The sequence below is a fragment of the Canis lupus genome, chromosome 1 (genome assembly GCF_011100685.1).
Source record: "Canis lupus familiaris isolate Mischka breed German Shepherd chromosome 1, alternate assembly UU_Cfam_GSD_1.0, whole genome shotgun sequence".
Taxonomy (NCBI): Eukaryota; Metazoa; Chordata; class Mammalia; order Carnivora; family Canidae; genus Canis; species Canis lupus.
In genome coordinates this window covers 89,730,013-89,754,440 of record NC_049222.1, presented here as the reverse complement: position 1 = coordinate 89,754,440, position 24,428 = coordinate 89,730,013, and the positions used below count along the sequence as shown (strand labels likewise).

At 38.2% G+C, this 24,428-nt stretch overlaps 1 protein-coding gene across 1 annotated transcript in view; it reads left to right on the top strand.

The window, feature by feature from the left end:
- Positions 1 to 22,154, top strand: part of CBWD1 (COBW domain containing 1) — a 57,738-nt gene extending 35,584 nt beyond the window's left edge. Inside the window, 7 exon segments of the mRNA NM_001313837.1 lie at positions 2,511 to 2,555; positions 8,162 to 8,218; positions 11,831 to 11,882; positions 18,132 to 18,200; positions 18,303 to 18,368; positions 21,330 to 21,459; positions 21,845 to 22,154. Coding sequence (NP_001300766.1) covers positions 2,511 to 2,555; positions 8,162 to 8,218; positions 11,831 to 11,882; positions 18,132 to 18,200; positions 18,303 to 18,368; positions 21,330 to 21,459; positions 21,845 to 21,951 — 526 coding nt within the window. The 3' untranslated portion in view covers positions 21,952 to 22,154.
- Positions 22,155 to 24,428: the final 2,274 nt, after the last annotated feature.

Here is a 24,428-nt window from a genome sequence, read left to right as displayed (position 1 = left end):
GTAGGAGTTCCAGCAATCTTGGAGTGGAGTCTTTTGGGTTTTCTATGTACAGTATCATGTCATCTGCAAAGAGGGAGAGTTTGACTTCTTTGCCAATTTGAGTGCCTTTTATTTCTTTTAGTTGCCTGATTGCTGAGGCTAGGACTTCTAGTACTATGTTGAATAGCAGTGGTGAAAGTGGCCGTCCCTGTTGTGGTCCTGATCTTAGAGGAAAGGCTCCCAGTGTTTCCCCATTGAGAATGATATTTGCTGTGGACTTTTCGTAGATAGCTTTTAAGATGATGAGGAATGTTCCCTCTATCCCTACACTCTGAAGAGTTTTGATCAGGAATGGATGCTGTATTTTGTCAAATGCTTTCTCTGTATCTATTGAGAGGATCATATGGTTCTTGTTTTTTCTCTTCTTGATATGGTTTATCACATTGATGGCTTTTACGAGTGTTGAACCAGCCTTGCATCCCGGGGATAAATCCCACTTGGTCATGGTGAATCTTTTTTTTTTTTTTTTTTTTTTTTTTCATTTATTTATGATAGTCACACAGAGAGAGAGAGAGAGAGGCAGAGACATAGGCAGAGGGAGAAGCAGGCTCCATGCACCGGGAGCCTGACGTGGGATTCGATCCCGGGTCTCCAGGATCACGCTCTGGGCCAAAGGCAGGCGCTAAACCGCTGCGCCACCCAGGGATCCCATGGTGAATCTTTTTAAAGAATAAAACAAAAAAATTCTTTTTTTAAAAAAAAGATTTTATTTATTTATTAATGAGAGACACAGAGAGATAGAGAGAGAGGCAGAGACACAGGCAGAGGGAGAAGCAGGCTCCATGCAGGGAGCCCGACATGGGACTCGATCCTGGGTCTCCAGGATCACGCCCTGGGCCCAAGGCGGTGCTAAACTGCTGAGCCACCTAGGCTGCCCTAATCTTCTTAATGTACTGTTGGATACTATTGGCTAGTATCTTGTTGAGAATTTTTGCATCTGTGTTCATCAGGGATATTTGTCTATAATTCTCCTTTTTGGTGGCGTCTTTGTCTGGTTTTGGAATTAAGGTGATGCTGTGTTCTTTTTAATTCTCCTCTCTAAAATGGGAAATAATATGTACTTCGTTAAGTTCGATTTAAGTGTTCATGAGACAGTGTTGGCAAACTTTGCACAGTGCCTGAGACATAGTAAGTGCTCTGTTAGCTACTGTTAAAATTATTAGAGTATAGATTTTTTTTTATCATGGTTTACATAGTATTTTCAAGCTGCAATGAATAAAAACAGGAAAGAAATAGAAAAATGTTTGATATATTTGAAAAGTCTAGAAAGATGAAAGCAGTGAATGGAGATTACTTCTTTTACCCCTTTTGACACTGGTCTCCTAAATTTTGTTTCTCTTTCCAAAATCCTCTACATCATTGTGATTGCTGGAAAGGAGGACATAAATCCATGTAGCAAACATTTTTGGCATGAAAGAAAGGATTATTGCTACTGGACTTATCCATTGCCATATTGACTGTTTAAGCTGGGTCTGTAACATCAGTAATATTGACTGTTATCCACCTTGTTGCCAGGCTACTCTGTACAGCAATCCCAGTAAAGAATTTGGACAAAGCACTTTGATAAACGACAGACCCTTTGGTTTTGGGTCCTCCATTGTACATCAGACTTGTAACTGACTGGGTGTTTGATTTGAGGAATTGGAAGAAGATGAACATATCTGAGAGAAGTGGCCATCAGGCCATACAGTATATTCAGTTGAGAAGATTAAGAACTTTTGAAATGGTAGAGAGACTTGCCACAGAACCCAAGCTTCAATGAAAGGCACATATAGAAGCATGTAGCACTGAAGGCAGTGGGATTGCTGGTATAAAGATAAATAGTTGTGGTATATAGTATGTGGCAAAGAATTTAGCTAGTATTTTTGGTGCCATACAGAGGGAGTCCTGTTTCATTATATTAATAGTATCAGAAAGGGAAGGACTGGCAAAAACTCTCGTTAGGGAACCAAAAGGTAATTATGTGAAAGAACTTGGATGCTTGACTTAGTGTTACTGTGAATACTCAGGACCATCTGGGGTCAAAGCCACTCACAACTAGGTTTTTACTTCTAGGCTGTGTATGGCCATGTCCACAATGTGTGCTTGTGGAAAATGAGTCTCAGTAAGAATCTTGATTTATCTACTCATTTTGAAAACATTAGAATTACCAGCTGTTCATGAATCATTTTTCCTTAAGTGAAGGATCTCTTTATAATTCAGAGTAGCCCCTAGTTTGTCAGTTGTGCAGTGGATTTTTGCCTATCATGTCTGAAGTAGAATATACCTGATTTATGATTAGAAAAAAATAAATTATAAAAAATATAAGTTTTATTTAAAAATATATGTTATAAAAAATATAAATTTGTTTTAATTTTTTATCCAGATATATTTGTATATGCTTATTTCCTGTTTTAGAATAACATGCCTTATGATTTTTTAAAAATTTAACAATTTTTATCCTTTCTTCCTCATTTTTATCTTTATTTCAGATCAATAAATGGACTGGGAAAAATTTTAGAAACACAAAGATCAAGGTACTTTTAAAAGCCGTTATGAATATTTACAAATAATTTTAGTTAATAATAATTATTAAGTAATTGATAAATATACTTGATTCTACTATAAGAAAAATACATGTGCATTTTTAAAAAATGGGGCCCCCAAAATGTTTTAAATGTTCTTTATAAATTAGTTTGGTTGGGCAGCCCAGATGGCTCAGCCGTTTAGCGCTGCCTTCAGTCCAGAGTCTGATCCTGGAGACCCGGGATTGAGTCCCACGTTAGACTCCCTGCATGGAGCCTGCTTCTCCCTCTGCCTCTGCCTCTGTCTCTCTCTCTCTCTCTTTCTCTCTTTCTCTCTCTCTCATGAATAAATAAATCTAAAAAAAAAAAATTCCAATCTTAAATAAATAAATAAATAAATAAGTTTGGTTTATTTGGTCAATAAATAAACCAAATAAACTTTTGCTTCTTCTTGTAGCTAAGACTACAGAGCCATGGTAAGACTGGGTAACTGCGCTTTTGCTTCATGAGGAAGACGACCTAGGACTTTTCATCCACTCAAAAAAGTAACTAGTATAGAAATCTCTAAAAGTATATTATTAGGAATCTTATCTTAGCTTGAAGTACTTAAATGGCTTTCTAATATTTAAAAAAAAAATCTTAGTTTTTTCTATAGTTGGAAAAATCTGTTATGTAAAAATACATGCAACCTTTAAGTTCCTAACACATCCTTTTACATTTTGATTTCCATTTCCTGTAGGTTCTTCTGTCTTTTTATTCTGTTCATACAGATGTGCATTACTTTGCAAAATAGACATATTCTTGAAACATCTGTGAAGTGTATTTCTGTGAATTCTGTTTTCCAACGAATGCTATTATGATTTCAGAAACTTTCTTAAGGGAATTTGTCGTTAAGCTCATTTTTTAATAAGAATGGTTCAGCAGCTGATAGACCCAGCAACATGCAGTCGCATCTCTAAGGCTCACAGCTGGCAGTCTAGTGCCAACCCAGTCCTTAATTCAGAGATTCTTTCCTTGGAAGTGCAGCAGAGGTCTTAGCCGAGAGGCTTGTCTGCTATGGCAGAGATTAGAGGTGCTGACAGACTACCCTAAGTGTTAGGCAGTAACAGTGGCAGCTGCTTGTGTGCATGTGAACAGCTGGGGAATTAATTTGGTATGCATTCTCAGAAGCCACTCATCTGCTGGCAGAGGTAGCAGAAGAATGCCCTTAGTGTAAGTCTTCTACAAGCATACACCAAATGTGCTCCCTGCATTTCAGATTCCAATTGTAGAAAATCTCTAACTCCTACCAGAGCCATTCCTCAGTTATTGGTCTTTTTCTATTGCATTTTACCATTTTCTTTCTCCTTAAACTTTCTCTTCATTACAAAGGGACACATAGACGAAATTAAAAAAATAAATTTTTTAAGATTTATTTATTCATGAGAGAGAGAGAGAGAGAGGCAGAGACACAGGCAGAGGGAGAAGCAGGCTCCACGCAGGGAACCCGACATGGGACTCGATCCCGGTCTCCAGATTACGCCCTGGGCTGAAGATGGCGCTAAACCGCTGAGCCACCCAGGGATCCTCTCTTATCTTCAGTGTCTTGTGTTTGCCATTGTATCTGAGAATCTAGGAACTTTCTGAAATAGTACTTCCTTGCTGTGAGAACTGAAGTTGAATTAAGATCTTTTTCAGTGAAGAGCAGACCTCCATGGTAGAATTCTTACCCTGGTCATGAATCTTACATTAAATATTTCCCTCAGTTCCTTGAGGCAGAGCAACTTGAGCTTCCCAGTTTAGAAACTAGAGATCTTGTTTTTAACAATAATGTTTGAGGTCAATGATGGAAGTTTTGTTTTATTGTGTTTGTTTTTTTGTTTTTAAATTTTAATGCCTCAAGCATTTTGTGGTTGACAAACACTGATAGTGAAACTGACAATACTAAGACTGCTGTAAGCATATATAGAAAAGGCTTACCTTGAATATTTAAGTTGAGGAATAAGAGTCTTATTGGTAAGACTTAAGTTTACTTTGAAGCAAATGGAAGTTCTAATGGACCACATAGACTTAAGAAGGGGAAGGCAGTAACAGTGGCAGCTGGAAGATCAGAAGAAGGGCCATTCTTTTTTTTTTTTTTTTTTTTAACATTTATTTATTATTCTTGAGAGACAGAGAGAGGCGGAGACTCAGGCAGAGGGAGAAGCAGGCTTCTTGCAAGGAGCCCGCCAGATGTGGGACTGGATCCCGAATCCTGGGATCATGCGCTGAGCCGAAGCCAGACGCTCAACCACTGAGCCACCCAGGGGTCCCAAGAAGGGCCATTCTTACCTCTTCCTGACTCTTTTTTAATCTTAGATATTTCAGAGGACTGAACAGAGGAAAACCAAAATCCAGTTGTTCAGTAATATTAATTCAACAAACTACTTACTGGGCTTTCTCTTAGTTGTTAGGCATTTCTTGGTTTGTTGAGGATTTAAGCAATGGGTAAAGCAAAAACTGCCTTTGGAGTAGGTGATGAGTCATTTGGGGGAGACAGAAGTAAATAAACTCAATATATTAAATATAATTAATATAACATCAGTATTAATTGTGTAGGGTCCTATAAGAACCGGGAGATAAAGCAACAACTACCCAGGTCTTCTTGATGAAGATTCAGGACATTTTGAGAAGGTGATTATTGACCTGAGTCTTGAAGAATGAATAGGATTTTCCCAATGAATAAGAGTAGTGATGCTTTTTAGGCATAAGGAAGATTTTGTATTCCAGGGACCTGTGAGTATTTTAGAATGACTATAGCACATGGTATGTGGCAGAGAGAAAAAGACTGAAGAGATGGAGAACTTTCCACAAAAGATCTTGAACGCCATAATATATACTTTGGATTTTTTTTTTCCTGTGGGCAACAAGGAGTTTAGTGAAAGATTTTAAAAGCAGAATGAGTCCTGGAGAAGGATTGAATATGATACAATTCTCCACCTAAAGCAGGAGCAGCTTCCATGAGGTAGTGATAGCAAGGATTTGGTAAAAGGTGGTTAGTTGAGTTTTGTAGATAGTGAGTTTGAGGTGCCACTGGGGAAGGTCTTCGGAAATCTGGTTCTGGAGTTCAGGAGTTAGCTATTGGATGGGTATGACAATTTGTAAATCTGGGATTGGCTGGTGGCCCCTGTTTAGGAGACTCATTGAACTTTGGAAAACTAATCTCAGAGTAGCAGCTAACCTCCCCTCCGCACCACATAAAAACTGATGGTAATCATCTTTTCGTTTTTATTTTTTTGTATTACTGTTCTGGAAATATCTGATATTTTTATCTCTAATGAAGGAAATTAAATATATTTCATGCCATAGGAATTAGTTTTTAATTGGATGAATGAAGGAATTTACTTTTCATGGTACTAGATTTTGGGCAGGTCCATGTTAACTCTAATCTGGAACTTTAGGCTGTTCCTGTTTTCCTCTCCATTTCAATCTGGTGAGATACAGTGAGAGATTGGTATTATTTTATTCTCTGTATGTGCTCGCTTTGGCAGCACATATATTCTCTGTAGATTTTTTTGCTCCTCCCCTCCAACACTGCTCTAGCACTCCCCATCCCCCAGTGGTCCTCGCAGTGGAGAGCTCCAGTCTGGTCCAGGTGGGAGCAGAGCTCCCCCAGCCCTATTCCAGCTCTTTCCCCATGTGTACAGAAAAGAGAGGCATGGACCCTGGCACCCCTAGCATCCCAGCTCTGCCACAGGAGCAAGGGCAGTGGCTACTTTGAGGCAGCTTCAGTGGAGGCTTATTCTCTAAATTTTAACAGATACAGATCTAGTGTTGATCCTGTGTGTTTTGGAAATATCAAAAGATTCTGAGTATCAAGCAGAATTATTTCTAAACTTGAGACATAGATTCTTAAGAACACTGTCAGAGTGAAACTGTTTATTTAAGAAACGTGTGTTTCAAAACTGACTTTCAGTATTCATACAGTTGGCCTGAATTTCGATATCCAGATGATTGGCAGGTGTACATTTTAAACTAGCTATTTCCTAAGGTAAAGGTGATAAACTTGGGGGAGAAGTTCATTCATTTGCATGTATCAGTATAAACATTTACTCAACTGTCATGGTGAAAATGGAAATATGTTTCATGTTAAGGCTTTGATCTCTTATGTAAGTTGGTATTTAAAAATGTCTTCATGGAACATTTACTTCTTTGATGATTTTCCTGATTCTTTTCATCTAGAATGTCCTGAATTTGAAGTGGTGTTATAGTTTATTAACATATAACTTTGGAGTGTTACTCTTTTAGTAAGATGGGAATATGTCTGCCTCATGCCAGGATAAGTATTCATGATCAAACAGTATTGTTGCTGCAGGCATGAATATATGGCAGACTGCTGAGAATCAGCAAAACAGGCAGAGCTGGTCACTCCTAAGTTACAGGAGGTGGTTTGGCTTACATGTTGGCATATTTTTAAAAATCTTGAATTTGATTAAGTTTTATTTTCCTTGTGACAGAAAAATGGCAAATTCTCGGAGTCTAATTTGGAGATTCATACTGCTCTCACTTTCTTGAAATATTCCTTCGTCGTAAACTTTGATTATAAAGGCTAAGGATCACTGTCCTCTGCTGTTTTACAGGCTCATGTAAATATTGGAACTTACTAGTCTTTGTACTTAAATCAAAAGTAAAGTTCTGTCTGTGATAGGATATTCTCCTCTGATTTGAATCACTGCTTTCCTAATAAAGCCATAATTACCTCTAAATAATTCCCATGGAAATAATATTTATTCAGATAGAGAACTAACTGGGATGTTGCAGTCTCTGCAACTCTGGCCTGAAGGAAATAAACCACATTCTTAGGATGTAGATTAGAGTCATAGAGTGAACATTTATACATTAGTTCCCTGACTCCTCATATTCTTAAAATATTACCTGTTATATCATGGAAGGGGGGAGGTGAAGTAAAAGAAATACAGACATTCCCAAAGAAAGGTGGTACTGTATTGCCACACTAGTTCAATTTGCTTTACTTCCTCCATTTCATCTTTTGAGCAATAAGCTGCTGCTTTGCAAAATTCCATTTCTATAACTGATTTTTTTGGGGGGAGGTGTAAAAATGTATTTGAAATCAAGCTTATAAATTTAGAGGATTGAAAAGAGAATTTAAAGTAAAAATATATGGGATCCCTGGGTGGCGCAGCGGTTTGGCGCATGCCTTTGGCCCAGGGCGCGATCCTGGAGACCCGGGATCGAATCCCACATCAGGCTCCCGGTGCATGGAGCCTGCTTCTCCCTCTGCCTGTGTCTCTGCCTCTCTCTCTCTCTCTCTCTGTGACTATCATAAATAAATAATTAATTAAAAAAAATAAAGTAAAAATATAAATATAAATAGCTTATTAAAGCAATGATCAAGTAATTTTCTGCCTTGACTTTATACTGTTTACTGTTTTTTTTTTAATTTTATGAAGAAATTCTATTACAAAGTTTGACAAAAAGCTTTTTGTTCCTTGCTTGTCATTTTTATGTGTTTCCCAATATGATATATTGATTAAACTTTAGGTCTACATTTTTGGCAAAAGTCTTAGATTTTTTTCCTTGATTAATTGAATATTTTTCACAGAATTTCCCATTGTTAACACTGGATTTCTTCCTTTTAGAGTTGACCTCTCTAATGTATTAGATCTTCATGCCTTTGACAGCCTTTCTGGAATAAGGTATGTTTTCTGTATTTTGCTCACTTTTATTGTAATGTACTTTTTATTCCATAGTTATAGAAGTTACAGGAATGGTTTATACAGTTACACATTTTATTTAAATGTCTTATCATTCCTGTAGATCATTCCTAATGATTATGTTCTTGAAACTTATTAATTTGATGTTTAGAAATCATAATACATTTTCCTATAGAAATTGTAGTATAAATGGTAGTTAATGTTAAGGATTAATTAATATGTCTACACCAACCACTGTGTGTAATACTTTATAAGAAAATGCATGAAATACATAAAAAATTTTTGGCTTGAGGTATTCCTACAGACTTCTTTTTTCTCCTAAGTGATGTATCACTTTCCTGTTTCTTTCCCTGGAGGAAATCTTTTTGATAAGGGACAGGAATGTGTTTCTTCCCTGGACATCAGTATCTTTTTGTTGTTGTTGTTGTTTTTAATAATCATCTTATTTTTAAGTGTACAACTCAGTAGTGTAAAGTGTAAGTAGTTCACATTGTTGTGCAATAGTTCTACAGAACTTCTCATCTTGCCGACGTGAAACTCTGTAACTGTTGAATGACAGCTCTCCATGTTCAGCACCTGGCAACCACCAATCTATTATCTGTTTTTTTTTCTTTTTTTTAAAGATTTTACTTATTCATGAGAGACACAGAGAGAGAGAGAGAGAGAGAGGCAGAGACACAGGCAGAGGGAGAACCAGGCCCCATGCAGGGAGCCTGAAGTGGGACTCAATCCCAGGCCTCCAGGATCAGGCCCTGGGCTGAAGGTGGCGCTAAACCGCTGAGCCACCCGGGCTGCCCTCTATTATCTGTTTTTAAGAATTTGACTACTTTAGGGGTGTCTGGGTGGCTCAGTCAAGCAGCTGCCTTCAACTCAGGTCATGAACTTGGGGTTCTGGGATCAAACCCTGTGTTGGGCTCCCCTTTCAGCAGGGAGTCTGCTTCTCCTTCTCCCTCTGCCCCTCCCCACCACTTGTGTTCTCTCTTGCTCTCTTTGTCAAATAAAGAATTAAAAAAAAAAAAAAGAATCTAGATTCCTTATACCAGTGAAAGTTATGGCATTTGTTATATTGTAACTGGCTTATTTCACTTAATCCTCAAGGTTCATGTTGGAGCATGTGACAGGATTTCTTTCCTTTAATGCTAAATAATATCCCATCATATGTACGTACCACATTTTCTTTATCCATCCATCCGTTGGTGAACATTTGGGTTGCTTCCACCTCTTGGCTGTTGTGAACAATGTTGCTGTGACGTGGGTGTGCAAATGTCTCTTTGAGATTTCTGCTTTCATGTATTTTTAATATTTGAAGCATGCCATACTATTATTCACAACAGCTGCACCATTTGAACTTGCCACCAGCAGCGTACAGGATTCCAGTTTTTCCACGGCCTGGCCAACACTCCAGTTGGTTTTGGTAGTAGCCATCCTCCTGAGTGTGAGGTGGCAGCTCATTGTGGTTATGCTTTGCATTTTTCTAATGGTTAGAGATCACGAACATCTTTTCATATGCTTAGTGGCCATTTGTAGATCATCATCTTTGGAGAGATGTCTATGCAAATACTGTATCCATTTTTTAATCAGGTGGTTTGTTGTTTTGGGCCGAGCTGGAGGAGTTTATATATATATATATTCTAGGTATTACACCTTACCAGATATGTGATTTGGAAATATTTTCTCCCATTTCTTCTGAAGTAGTTGACACAAAAGCCTCACGTGAGAGTACCCTCACTATGCCCAGAGGAAAGGAACATCCTTACCTCTAAAGACTAAAGTACTCACGGAGGAATCTGAAAATACTGGTCTCTCTGAATATCCCCCAGTTTAACACTTGTTTCATACTCTGCCCCCTTGCATCTTTCCTCAGCCTTCCACTCTTCATCAAATGTAGCATAAAAACACTCAGGTTTAACCATTTCTTTGGTTTTTCATTTCTTTATGAAGGCTTCTTTGTGACATAAAATTTACATTAATAGGGGTATCTGACTGCCTCAGTCGGTTAAGTGTCTGACTCTTGTTTTGGCCCAGATCATGACCTCAGGGTCCTGGGATTCAGCCCTGTGTTGGGCTCCATGCTTGGCACTCAGCCGAGAGTCCACTTGGGATTCTCTCTCCCTCTCCCTTTGCTCCTCTCCCCTGCACGTTCTCTCTTTCTCTCTCTAAAATAATATATTTTTTAAAAAACTTAAATTAATAAACTTGTACACTTTTCTCCTGTTAATCGTTCTAATTTTCACACCCAGCCAGGCATCTAAGAGGGTTGAAGAAAACTTTTCCTTCCTTGCACAAGTTGTTGGCAGTTATTTTTAACAACATTAAATATTGAACATGAGAGAGTGTGATTTTTCAAACATTTTCTAAGATAATCTCATCCCACACTTGCTTAAAAACAGTGATAATGCATTGGTGACACTTAAAGAAGTATCTACTTATGTGATGCCCTCTCTGGCTCAGGCCTGTGCATAACTTTTCATTGTGCTCAGTTGCTAAAATGGAGAATCCTTTCCTGAGCAACCAGCTGGGAAGGATTTAATTTGACACTTTCTCTACTAAGACCCCCTCCAGTGAGGCTCATTTCCCTCCAGCAGTTCCTACAATCCTCTTCTCTTTTCTAAACTCCCTGTTACTAATTTACCCCTCACTGTTCTGCAAAGCAAAACATCTGCAAGGTTTTAAGTCCTTTTCCTCCTCTCAGCCTTTACCACCATCAGTGTCCAAATGTGTGCTACAGTTGTTAAGGGTATAACTTGTGCCATATTGATCTTCTTGTTCTTTTTCATATCAAAACAGTACATTTTTAAGATTCTTTTTGTTTTCGCTCACTGGCACCTGACCCGAAACTTATATTTGTGGATACTACTTATTTCCTAATAAGTAGATATGTTTAAGGGAAAACATCGATAAAGGAAAAAATACACTCTTCTAACTTTCTTTGGGTACTAGCATTATTTTCACATTAGGAAGCATGGGGCATGTTGAGGAAATTTGTATGTGTATTTTTCTAGACCAGTAATAGATCTGTTGGAATTGAAAAGAAATGTGCTGACATATTTAACCACACAAAATCATGTTGCTGAAGATTAGTTTTTTCTGTATTGTGCGTATATTATGCATGTGAACATTATGTACATTTTTTATTGAAGTGTAACAAACAATGTTTTATTTTCAGATGTACAAAATAGTGAATTGAGAATTCTGTATCTTACTTAGTGCTCACTTTCGTAAATGTGGTCACCATACAATGTTACTACACTATTATTGACTATATTTTCTGCTTTTCACCTTTGAATTATTTATTTTGTAACTGGAAGTTTGTACATCTTAGTCCCCTTCACTTCTCCCGTGCCCCATTCCCCCTCCCCTCTGGCAACCACCAATATTCTTGCGTGTTTGTTAAATGTGTACACATCATCAGGAAAAATCTTTAAACAATCTGCTAGTTTTTTGCTATAGAATACGTTAAACAGTATGTAAAATTGGAACTGTATAATTGAGTTGTGGAAACTCTCTTCTTTTATGTAGTTCTGTATTCTAAGTAACGTAGAAGGTTAAATCGGAAGTATATTGATCTCTGAATTTATAATCAGTTGTTTTTAGTTTGCAGAAAAAACTTCAGCATGTGCCAACAACACAGCCTCACCTTGATCAGGTAAAAAACATCTTTAAAGAATTTTAAGCATTTAAAAAAATAAATTGGTTCTTTTAGCATTGTTTTATTTGAGACTTGCTAAAAAATATTTTTGAACTGTGTTGCTAATTTTTAGAATATGAGTGCTTTTGAGGTAATCTCATTTAGCTTCTTAAAGTCTAACAGGAATTCATCAAACCAGAGTTTTTTAGAATCTTAAGAAATCATCCTTGCTAGCTTCTCCATTCAACAGGTCATTCAGCAGAGTTAATCAGTTCTTGTGAGAAATCACCACTTAAAAGCAGTCTGGGAGTTCTATATGCAGCCTATTTTTAACTATGTTGAACTAACAGATTAAGGGAAAGTCTGGTAAAAGCATCTACTGCTTAAATAAAAATTGACTTTGAGTTTCACCTGCAGCTAGCGCTGAAAACCTGACTCCCTCAGGTGTCCTTTATTTAGGAGCTCTCAAACTGTACTCCCTGAGGTAAATATTGAAGCTACTAGGAACAAACAAAAAAAAACCATGTTTTCACTGTACTCATCTTTCTTTTAAGCAAGTCATAGACAGGTGGAGGTTTCAGGTACTTTCTTTGTTCTATTTAAACATGGTGAGAGCAAGGGGGCCTGTGAGTGAGTGGTGTCTGGTCTTCCCTCCTCTGGAAACCACCACTCAGTCTTTGAAGGATTACTTTTTATGATGGGGCCACTTTTTTGTTTGTCTTCATTCTGGCTAGTATTTATAAGGACCTATACTACCGTGTTTGTGCCACTCTTCCTCTCAGAAACTTAATAAAATATTCATCTTTGGAATTCTTAAAATGAGTGAATGAGAGAAATACAATTCTCTGGTGATAGAATTTTTGGGAAAAACCAACTGTTTACTCAGCAGTAGTCCTAAAGATGAACCAGAAACGTATTCTTATGGACTTTCCAGGTGAGGGACATCACACTAGGAGTCATAGGTGTAAAAGATGAAGAATGTAGTAGTCTCTTTCAAGAATCTTTATAACTGCTAGTGTCCATATCTGTGGTATCTTGCACATACCCTGTCATGGCATTGATAATGCCTTGTAGTTTGGGTTGAAATGCTTTTTTCCTTGTAGTAATCTGTGTACTCCTTAAATGTGGATTCCTCAGTGCTTAGCACAGGGCATGGTGTGTGGTGCTGCTCAGTGAATATTTGTTCTAAGAATGAAAAGCTGTGATTCTCAAATGGGGAAAATCAGAGTCACTTGTGGAACTTTAAAAAAATATATATTGGATGCTCTCAGTAGTCCCCACCTGTCATATATGCTGGAGTGGGGCCTGGGTATGTGCAAATTAAAATGTATGTACATTTTTAACATTTTATTACAGAAATTTCCAAAGATATACAAAAGTACAGAGAATAGCAAAAGGAACCTAGTTGCGGTGGCTGTCGGCTTTTTGCTGATTTTATTTCCTCTGCTCCACATTTCTTCTGGTGGAGTATTTTTTAAACAGAAAATTTCAAATATACATAAAAGTAGAATAGTATAATAAAACTGCAAGTGCCCTTGCCCTTGCTGGAGTGTATTAAAACAAACCCCAGACAGTGTGTTATTTCACCAGTAAGTAGGGCATGTCTTTTTTTTTTTTTTTTTTTTTTTAAAGACTCTGCAGGAGATTCCGATGCACTCACCTGCTTTAGATCAATAAGAAAGTGTGGAATATAATACTGCAGACAAAGGACTGTGGGTTTCAGGGGAATGATGGTCTTCTTTGGTTTAGTGGGTCTGAGACTTTATGAAAGATAGTTGGTTTTATTTATTTATTTTTAAAGTACAGTAAAGCTTACAAGTTTTTAGCATACAAGTCAGCGTGTCTTTACATATATTTGTGCCTGTGTATCGGTCCATCTGCACACATGAACACCTATCTCTGTAATTCCCTCTTAGATGGAGATACAGATTTCCACAATTGTTAAGGGAGTTCTCTTGTGTCTCTTTCCAATTAGCAGCACTCTTTGCAAAGATGCAACTGCTATTCTGAGTAAAACATCAAAACATAGCCTTAGACCAGGAGGTTTTTGTTTGGAAGAAAGGAAAGAGAAATCCAAATTTTTGAAATTGGAAAAGTGAGAATACTCTAGAAGAGGACCCTTGTGTAGAAATCTTGGTGGATGTTTAATATTTGAATCCTGAACTCAGGTGTTGGTCTTTGATGTGCTGATGTGCGGGGCAAGCAGAATTCATGCTGTGCTGTCCCACAGCGTCAGGTAAGCAGGATTGGAGCTGACATCAGGAGACCAAGCAGGAGGATGCCCTGTGACAAGAGCCTGCACTGTGTGGGTCACAGGGGGAATAGAAATGGGATAAATCGAGGGCTGATTCACAGGTAGACTTGCCTGAATAGCCTTACTGACTGATGCTGGGGCAGAAAGATGGGAGAAGTGCTGGGAAACAAGCCTGCTTGGCTGGAGAGGCTGAGGCCTAGAGAAACCTGGAAGGCACATTGATTTGGAGAAGGATACCAGACTTTCAGCTTCATACTTGGTGGCAGAGTATCACAGTAGAAATGACCCATGTAGAGTTTCACATTTGGGGTTGAACATGTTACTTCCAGAGAAAGAAAATAGGCAGAAGTTGTTGCATGTTAGATATTGTTTGCCAAAGAGTAGGACACCAAGGGAAATATCCTGGGAGATTAAAAAAAAAAAAAAAAACAGACAAGAAAACTAAAAGTTTGGAGTTATTCCTAAATTTTATTTTAGGGGTAGTACCTTATTTTATTTTTATTTTTTTCTGACTGATTGCTTTGGTATTTTGCTTCTTCCTGTGTCTGGGGAAAGGAGAGTTAATTTTAGATTCAAAACAACTGGGAAAAAGTCTGATATGGGTAATACCTAAGATATAGTACGTATGTTATTAAGGTTTTATTCCTGAATCCTCTGTAATGCAGCTCTCTAGCTTTCATGGACTCCTTGTTTTCCTCCCTATAAGGAGGACCCAGGGTTGTAGGGTGAGAAGGTGAAAAAACTCAAATGGCAGTCTGTGCATAGTTTATTAAATTAAGAATTATGAGTTGTGACCCTCATCTTCTGCACTGGGAGTTTGCAGATTTCATCTTTAAGGTTTGTCTACTGTGTGAAGAGTGTATTGGTGCAGAAAAACATCTAGTTCTAAAATGTGTATCTCACTCCTTGAGCCCCCTGATACATTGTCATAATTTTTAAAACCCATTTAATCTCATACTGGAGTTAATTGTACCCCTTAGAAATATTGTCATATCTCTAACCTGCCAAAAGCAATGTCATTCCCAGTAAGAATTCTTTAAGCTAGGATAAAGCAGTATTGAGTTCCATGTTGAGACCTTTCCAATATTAAAACCCAAGTTATCCAACTGAATAAAATACATTTTAAGCAGTTTTTTTTTAAGGTTTTATTTTTTTATTCATGAGAGACACACAGAGAGAGGCACAGACACAGGCAGAGGGAGAAGCAGGCCCCATGCAGGGAGCCTGACATGGGACTCGATCCCAGGTCCCCAGGATCACGCCCCAGGCCGAAGGTGTCGCTAAACCACTAAGCCACCTAGGTTGCCCATTTTAAGCAGTTTGAAAGGTTGAATTGCTACGGTCTTTTGAAAATGACAAATTATGGGTGTTTTACTATATATTTTGATATGTTATATAATTGCTGTACATTTTGATGTGGACTTTTAGGTATTTGTAGTGATTGCTTTAAGAGGGAAAGAAAACTATTTAAATGCATACTATTAAACTTATAAAACAAATAGTTTAAAAGCAGAGTGTGTTTATTTAGATTTAAAAATAAGTGCTTTAAAAAAATTATGGCGGCCAGCCCCCGTGGCTTAGTGGTTTAGTGCCACCTTCAGCCCAGGGCGTGATCCTGGAGACCTGGGATCGAGTCCCACGTCGGGCTTCCTGCACGGAGCCTGCTTCTCCCTCTGCCTGTGTCTCTGCCTCTCTCTCTCTCTCTCTGTCTCTAATAAATAAATCTTTTAAAAAAAGATTATGGCAAAAAAAAAAAAAAAGATTATGGCAAACACATGTGACCTACCCTCTTGATAAATTTTTTTTTTAAGATTTTATTTATTCATGAGAGACACATACAGAGAGAGAGAGAGAGAAGCAGAGACACAGGCAGAGGGAGAAGTAGGCTCCGTGCAGGGAGCCCGACGTGGGACTCGATCCCGGGTCTCCAGGATCATGCCCTGGACTGAAGGCAGCGCTAAACCGCTGAGCCACCTGGGCTGCCCGGGATCCCTGCTCTTGATAAATGTTTAAGTACGGTATCATTAGCTGATACTCTCTGCGTAGTCTTGTACAGCAGATCTCTAGGACTTTTTCATCTTGCATGACTGAAACTGTGTTCATTGGACAGCAGCTCCCCATTTCCCTCACCACCTAACCCTGGCAACCACCCTTCTACTTTTTACTTCTGTAAGTTTGACCATGTAGATACCTCGCTTAAGTGGAATCATGCAGTATTTGTCCTTCTGTGACTGGCTTACATCACTTAGCATGGTGTCCTCAAGGCTCATCCATGTTTGTAGCACATGGGCAGAATTTCCTTTTCTTTAAGATGAATAATGGTTCACTAATATGCCACATGTTAGTACCAAACTATTATACTACATTGTCTTTATCCGTCTGTTAGTGTTATACTGTTTCCATCTCTTGGCTATGGTGACAAAATAAGTACTTTTAAAAAGCTGACATTTTATTTATTTATTTTTTTTTAATTTTTATTTATTTATGATAGTCACAGAGAGAGAGAGAGGCAGAGACATAGGCAGAGGGAGAAGCAGGCTCCATGCACCGGGAGCCCGACGTGGGATTCGATCCCGGGTCTCCAGGATCGCGCCCTGGGCCAAAGGCAGGTGCCAAACCGCTGCGCCACCCAGGGATCCCAAAAAAAAAGCTGACATTTTAAAGTCGATTTTAGTTGGCTTTCATGTCTCACAAGAAAGTGCTTTCTGCTTTTCCTGTTGCTAGCAACAGTGGAGACTAAATGTCAGTATATTTTGTCCTTAGATTGGTCTTTAGTACTGACCTTTTGCAGTCCTATATGTTTGGATAAAAAACAACTTGGTCTTTTCATATTCTCTGCTATAAGCCTGTCTGCTGGGGCACCTGAGTGGCTCAGCAGTTGAGCATCTGCCTTTGGCTCAGGGCATGAGCCCAGGGTCCTGGGATTGAGTCCTGCATCAGGCTCCCTGCAGGGAGCCTGCTTCTCCCTCTGCCTATGTCTCTGCCTCTCTCTGTGTGTCTCTCATGAATAAATAAATGAAATCTTAAAAAAAAAAAAAAAAAAGCCTTGTGCTTTTCTGTTTGTGAATAAAATTGCCGTTAATATATGAAGTTTTAGGAAATTATTGAAAGCCGTGCTTTACTATGTTTCTCCTTCCTGTTCTAAAGCTTGGCTTGAGCATCTTATCCTAATTATTCAAGGGGGGGGGGGTTCTGTTATCATCATCTTATGTTTAGCCCTTGTGTATTTTCATCATTAAGTTGAAATTTTGGTTACAGGAACAAATGGAGCTTTGGATTTTAGTTATGTGACCAGCTACAGAAAATTTTGAGCTTCTGGTTCCTTAGAGTGGACAGTGAGATATTTATCAGGAGCAGGAGGAAAAATAAATCTCAGCGTTAACATTCTAAATGATGTCAACCTTCTCAAACCAAAGGTGACATTCTACTCTTATTCTCATCTCCAGATACTCTTTTTCCCTTTGGCACATGCTTGGTCAGAGATAAGCTGAATTTTTCCTTTGTATTTTTTCCAGAGAACAGAATTATACTTTTGTTTTTGAGTTTCCCAGCTCTAAGTAGTTTAATTTTTCTGAGCCTTATTCCCCCCCAATTTATAAAAGGAAAGTAATTCTCTTTATTCCATAGGATTGTTGTCACAGAGTAAATGAAAAGATGAAGTGACCCAGGCAATAGTACCTGGCTTGGTAGATAGTCAAGTACACTGTAGATACTACCTTCCCACTTAGTGCTGAGAGTCCTGGAAGGAATGAATTAAACCATGAATATCCTTTCATAAAAGTTTCTGTTTAAATATGAACCCACTGATCACCTCTGCAGAATACTAAAAATGGAATTACTGCCACTAGAACTCAGCGAGATAGTGAAAAAGATAGACCCACTATAGTTGTTAGGCAGCATACATGTTCATGAATGTATTCCTTACTTTTGTCTTAAAATGTACCAACATTGCTATAAAATATGTCAACATTACTATTAAAAAAAAACATGATTGATTATCTCTTGATTTCTAGAGCATTATTACGGTGACATTTGAAGTACCAGGAAATGCAAAGGAAGAAAGTCTGAATGTATTTATTCAGGTGAATGCAGTATTTAACTGATAATGATTTGCCACCTGTTGTGTTACATGGTGGTTGCTGGCAGCAATGGTTAGTCTTATTAAAATATGTCACTTGATGCAGAATCTTCTGTGGGAGAAGAATATAAGAAACAAGGATGATGACTGCATGGAGGTCATACGGCTAAAGGTACAGTGTTCAGTCTCTACCTTTATACTTTTGGACAAAGGCCCTTTCCTTTCCTGACTGTTAAACTGTATTTAAACACAAGCACTGGTTTTAGAACAAATAACTTTTGTTTGTTTTCATTTTTCTTATTTCCATTGCTGAAAAGAAGCTTTGAAAATCACTGTGTAAAGCGTGGTTTATTTGCATAGCTTCATTTAGTGTTGCAGCTAAAACAACCTGTGTGCTTTGAAACATCACCTCCTGTTTTCTCCTCCCAAGTGTTCTGAGCAGCTATGTGGCTGATGAGCTTGACTTGCTGGAACTCCTTTCCTTGGCACGTAGCATGGTCAGTTAGAGAAAACTGAATGAACATCTTTGTTGTTGTTGTTAGGGAACAGTGGGGAGGGAGAGATTGGGAAGGAGACAGAATTTTAAGCAGGTTCTGTCCCCAGTGTGAGCCCCATGTGGGGCTCAGTCTCACGACCCTGAGATCATGACCTGAGCTGAAATCAAGAGTCAGACACTTAACCAACTGAGCCACCCAGGCGCCCTTTGAATATTTTTTTCATTTAATTTTCCAAGAAAGCTTCATTAACAGAGAAATAACATCAGAAATCTTGCTGCAGCTAAATCTGTGTTGCTTGGTGCATTTAGCAGACACTAAACAGTTATCATACTATAAAGAGTTAGAGAAGACTGGAATTCTTGCTCTGTGTTTGGAAACCCACTCGTGTTACTTGGTGTTTGGGTATTTATGTCACGGAAAGTTTTTTCTGAGGGGGCAATGGTTCTAGTTGTGTGCTTAACCGATCAGTAGTCATTTGTCTACTCTCGTTTCCAGAAGTATGCATGAAGTTTTTATTCTTACTATTTGTTGTTATTACTATTAGTAACGGGATTTTCCAGTTAGCTAACTCACGGGGGTCATAGAATGACAAAGTGACTGTCGAGAAGCCATCCAGGTTTAGATTTCTTTACTTCCTGTGCTGGCTCTGCCTGGGATCCTGTTCAGAGCAACGTGGGTGACACTCAGTCTGTTCACAGGTCATTCCCACCCAGAGGAACTAAGCGTGATCCTACTGCTGCTTTAATGACTGGAGCACCATCCATATCCCATGATCCTAAACTGAGAGATTGTATTTCATTCTGTAACTGCTTTTATCTCCTGCTATTGAATGGGGTACTCAGTACAAAAGCAGCCCATTGGGCATTTATATGAATGCTACCACGAAGTCCTCCACACAGAGTTCAGTGGTTCCTCCTGCACCATCCCAGCGTGACAGTTTGTCTGCAGTCGTCTGTCCTCCTTGGTTCTTCCCTTGGCCTTCCTCTATCACAACAACACTGGGAGATCTGGGGCAACACAGCCTTCACCTTCATAGACTTCCTTCTTTTCTGGCTACAAAATGTTAGTGTGCTAATGATAAACATGTTTAAAATGTTCACTCAGGTAATAGCTAACACTTCCAAGTCTTTATACAAGTAATAGAAAATTGATGTTTAGATCATTCTTTCTGAGGAGTTATTACATATTCAGATTTTAAAAGCAGAAATCAAATCATACTGTACACTCTAATACAATGCTGTATGTCAATTTTATCAGTAAAACTAGAAAAAAAAAAAAAGAAAACAGAAGTGGGCAAAGGAAAACAGGAAGAACATATACCTAAAATACATGGTTATGTGCAGGCGTGACTATGAGTCATTTGTCTCTTATTGTTTTTGCAATGTCTATATTAATTTTTTTTAATTTTATTTATTTATTTATTCAGGACAGACACAGGGAGAGAGGCAGAGACACAGGCAGTGGAAGAAGCAGGGAGCCCGATGCGTGACTCAATCCCGGGACTCTAGGATCACACCCTGGGCTGAAGGCAGGCGCCAAACCGCTGAGCCACCCAGGGATTCCCTCTATATTATTCCCTCTATATATATTATATTCCGTCTATATATATTATATTCCCTCTATATATATTATATTATATTTGTTATAACAAATATGATAAACATTATTTTAGAGAAATTTTCTCCTCTGAGGGACCAGTTTATGAGATAATTCATTTCTCATTTTGGCATATCAATTAAAAAAATGAACTTTATCCAGATTGTTTCCTTTCCTTTATACCGTCATTCCCTGCACTGCTCATTGCAACCCAGTCAAAATTATCACCGGAGTCCTTTCTTTAATACCTCAAATTTTCCCACTAAAACTGTGAAACAAGGATAAAATCCTTAGAAACATCAATAGAATTAGATTCATATTTGGGCACCCCTGGTGGCTCAGCGGTTTAGCGCTGCTTTCAGCCCAGGGCGTGATCCTGGAGACCTGGGATCGAGTCCCATGTGGTGCTCCCTATAAGGAGCCTGCTTCTCCCTCTGCCTGTGTCTCTGCCTCTCTCTCTTTCTCTCTCTCTATGTCTCTCATGAATAAATAAATAAAATCTTTAAAAAAAAAAAGGAATTAAATGCATATTTTATCATTTGGTTGTTTCAGTTTTTTTATTGTAATGCTGAAAGGACAGCCTAACATATTAATTTTATCATTAGAAAAAGGGACTTTTGCACATTTTTTTTTTTTTTTTTTTTTTTTTTTTTTACAAAATTGGAGGTTTTAGGAGCACCTGGGTGGCTGAGTTTGTTAAGCGGCTGCCTCCAGCTCAGGTCATGATCTCAGGGTCCTGGGATGGAGCCCTGCATTGGGCTCCCTGGTTGGTGGGGAGTCTGCTTCTCCCCCTCCCTCTGCTGCTCCCCCTGCTCATGCTCTTTCTCTCACTCCCTCTCACTTTCTCAGATAAATCAATAAAAAATAAAAGAAGCTTTAAGAAACTCTTTCTATAATGCACAAATAACTGGATTCAAGTAATTTTAACAGCATCTTCATGGGTTTGTCTTTAAAATGGAATAGGAATAATCCATAACACTGATACTCAGTTTCTGCTTTAAATTTGAACTGAGGCTGATTGATCCCTCTCCTCTGAGCAGGGGCTGGTGTCGATCAAAGACAAAGCAAAGCAGGTGATTGTCCAGGGTGTCCATGAGCTCTATGATCTGGAGGAGACTCCACTGAGCTGGAAAGATGACACCGAGAGAACAAATCGATTGGTTCTTATTGGTAAGTGACAGTTAAATTTCTAAAGGAAAGTAAAATGTATATTTGAAAGTGATATAATATGCTACTTAACCAGTATTAACCAATCTCAACCCCTTTGTCAACCTAACTAAGCCTGTGGTGAATGTATTTGTCTTCATGATGTGATAATATTCATAAGAACTTGTTAGAGGTTTTGTTCTTCTTCAAATTTAGGAAAGTAATTAAAATGCCAATTTGGTTCTAGGGACTTACCTAGAAGTAGGAAGTTAAGGGAAAGAATCACTAATTATTTAGCTTGTGTAAATTTCTGAAGATTATCAAGGCCGTTAATGATTTGGAATTGATAGGCAAACTGTCATCTTTAATAAGCATAATATAATCACACCATGTTTTATTCTGTTTGCAGGCAGGAATTTAGATAAGGAGATCCTAAGGCAACTGTTTGTAGCTACTGTGACTGAAGCAGAGAAGCGGTGGACAACACATTTCAAAGAAGATCAAGTTTGCCTATAACATTAGAAGCATCACAGAAATTAGGTGATAAATCAGGAGTAAGTTTCCTACTGAGTGTATTTCAAGCATTTCTTCTATGTATTTCTTCTGCTGTGGATTCCAGTGTACTTTAAAATAGTGTTTATTTTATGGAACACATAAGATGTAGTAAGTACTTCAAACATTTGACATTCATACAATAAAATTAATGTCTTCTGAATTGCTTTTTATTTTGTTTTTTTTTGTTGTTGTTTGTTTGTTTGTTTGTTTGAGAGTATGTGGGAGGTGTGCATGTGGGGGAAGGAGAGAATCCTAAGCAGGCTCCATGCTTCACACAGAGCCTGACCTAGGGCTTGATCCCACAACCCTGAGATCATGACCTGAGCCAGAATCAAGAGACAGACACTCAACCCACTGAGCCACCCCAGACACCCAGAGTTTTGTTTTTGTTTTTGTTTTTTTTAATAGATATTTCACAAAATATTTGTCAGAATTACTTTGGGACTTCCATATGCTAAACTTTTCACCCATGGAAGTTATTTATAATCTTTTTTTTTTTTAACATTTTTATTTATTTATTCATGAGAGACACAGAAAGAGAGAGACAGAGACGTAGGCAGAGGAGAAGCAGGCTCTATGCAGAGAGCCTGATGTGGGACTCAATCCTGGGACTCCAGGATTAGGCCCTGAGCTAAAGGCAGATGCTCAACCACTGAGCCACCCAGGCATCCCTATAATCTTGATGATAAAACTTACTTTCACACTGTAACTTTTTCCCTTAGAACAACACTTACACTGATGATATAGGTATGATTTTTTTACTGTTATTAACAAAAACTTTTTTTTTTTAAGATTTTACTTATTTATCTATTAGAGACACAGAGAGAGACAGAGAGGCAGAAACACAGGCAGAGGGAGAAGCAGGCTCCATGCAGGGAGCCCGATGTGGGACTCGATCCCGGGTCTCCAGGATCACACCCTGGGCTGAAGGCAGGCGCTAAACCGCTGAGTCACCAGGGCTGCCCAACAAAAACTATTTAAAAACAAATACCATCACTCTTTTTGTTAAATGAATTTGAAGTCTTGTGGCTAGAGACTTAAAAGTGAAAGAAATCTGAGTTAAAAAATTAAAGCTATCTCTTATTCTTAGTCAATTCTAAGCTGGTAGATTAATGGAACATCAGCCATTTACTTGGTAATATATTTAGATGATTCCAATTTGAGAGCTTTTAACGTTAAGTAGAATTTGCTGTTGATAACATATTCATCTTGATTTCTTTGAACTTTTAATTTTCAACATAAGCAAAAAGATGAGGTGCAAAATTTCAGATATAACTGCAAATAATTTAGGAATATTAACCATCTTTGTATCAGTCGTTGGTGTATAAGTGTGGCTTACTTACTTCCTATTCCTGCTAAAGGTCAGGTCACTGTAACTGTATTCAGATTGTAAGAGAAAAGCATGAGATGGGATTTAAAGAAGAACTTTCCCAAACTAATGATCATTAAATATCAGGCTATCGAAATGTTTTGGAATATTTTTTCCCCAGAATTTTAAGAGTTCTATCTCTGTACCTTGAATGGTTCCATTGTTTGGAGACAGGCTGACTGATTAGATTATTTGTCTTTCAGGGCACCTGGGTGGCTCAGTGGTTTAGCCTCTGCCTTTGGCTCAGGTCATGACCCCAGGGTCCTGGGATGGAGGCCCATGTTGGGCTCTATGCTCAGTGGGGAGTCTGCTTCTCTCTCCCCCTCTGCTCCTCCCACTCATGCTCTCTCCCTCTCTCTCTCTCAATGAATAAATATAATCTTTAAAAATAAAAAGATTATCTGTCTCTTTCCCTGCACTCTGTCCCTTTTTTATAAAAGTTCTCTATATTTATCCATTTGCCTCCTGAATCCATTCTCTTAAATTCATGGTTGAGAGAATAAGCTTACTTAAGGTGGCAGCAGATTGCCCAATAGAAACTCAGCTGATTTTTGAGTCTGATCTGGGCTTTTAATTGCAGTTCTTTTGCTTCTTGGCTGAGTAATCTTGGGCAAAGTGTTTCCTTGAGATTGGTTTCTGTATTTATAAGGTGGGTGGTGATAATATCAATCATTCAAGGTTGTTGTGAGGATTGAATAGGTTTCTAACACACCCAGCTCAGCCCCTGGCACACAGCAGAGCCTGAATAAATTTTTTCTTATTTCTAACAATTTAAATTGATTTGTTTATAGTTAATGTTGCTACACTAATACTCCATAATGTTCTTTGGCAAATAATAAGAATCTAGATTCATCTGTTCTAGGCCATGAAAAAAGCTTACTTTATTTGTCCTGTTGTGGGAGAAAAGCCTGAAGTAATATTAATCTATAGTCTTTATCAAACTGTCTGTCTTTATCAAACTCACAAATACTTGTCTTTTCTTTAAAATGTATTAATCTTTAAATATTTTTTATTATGTAAGTATTGACTGAATACATTTGTGTTGTAAAAATGCAAATGTTGCAGATGA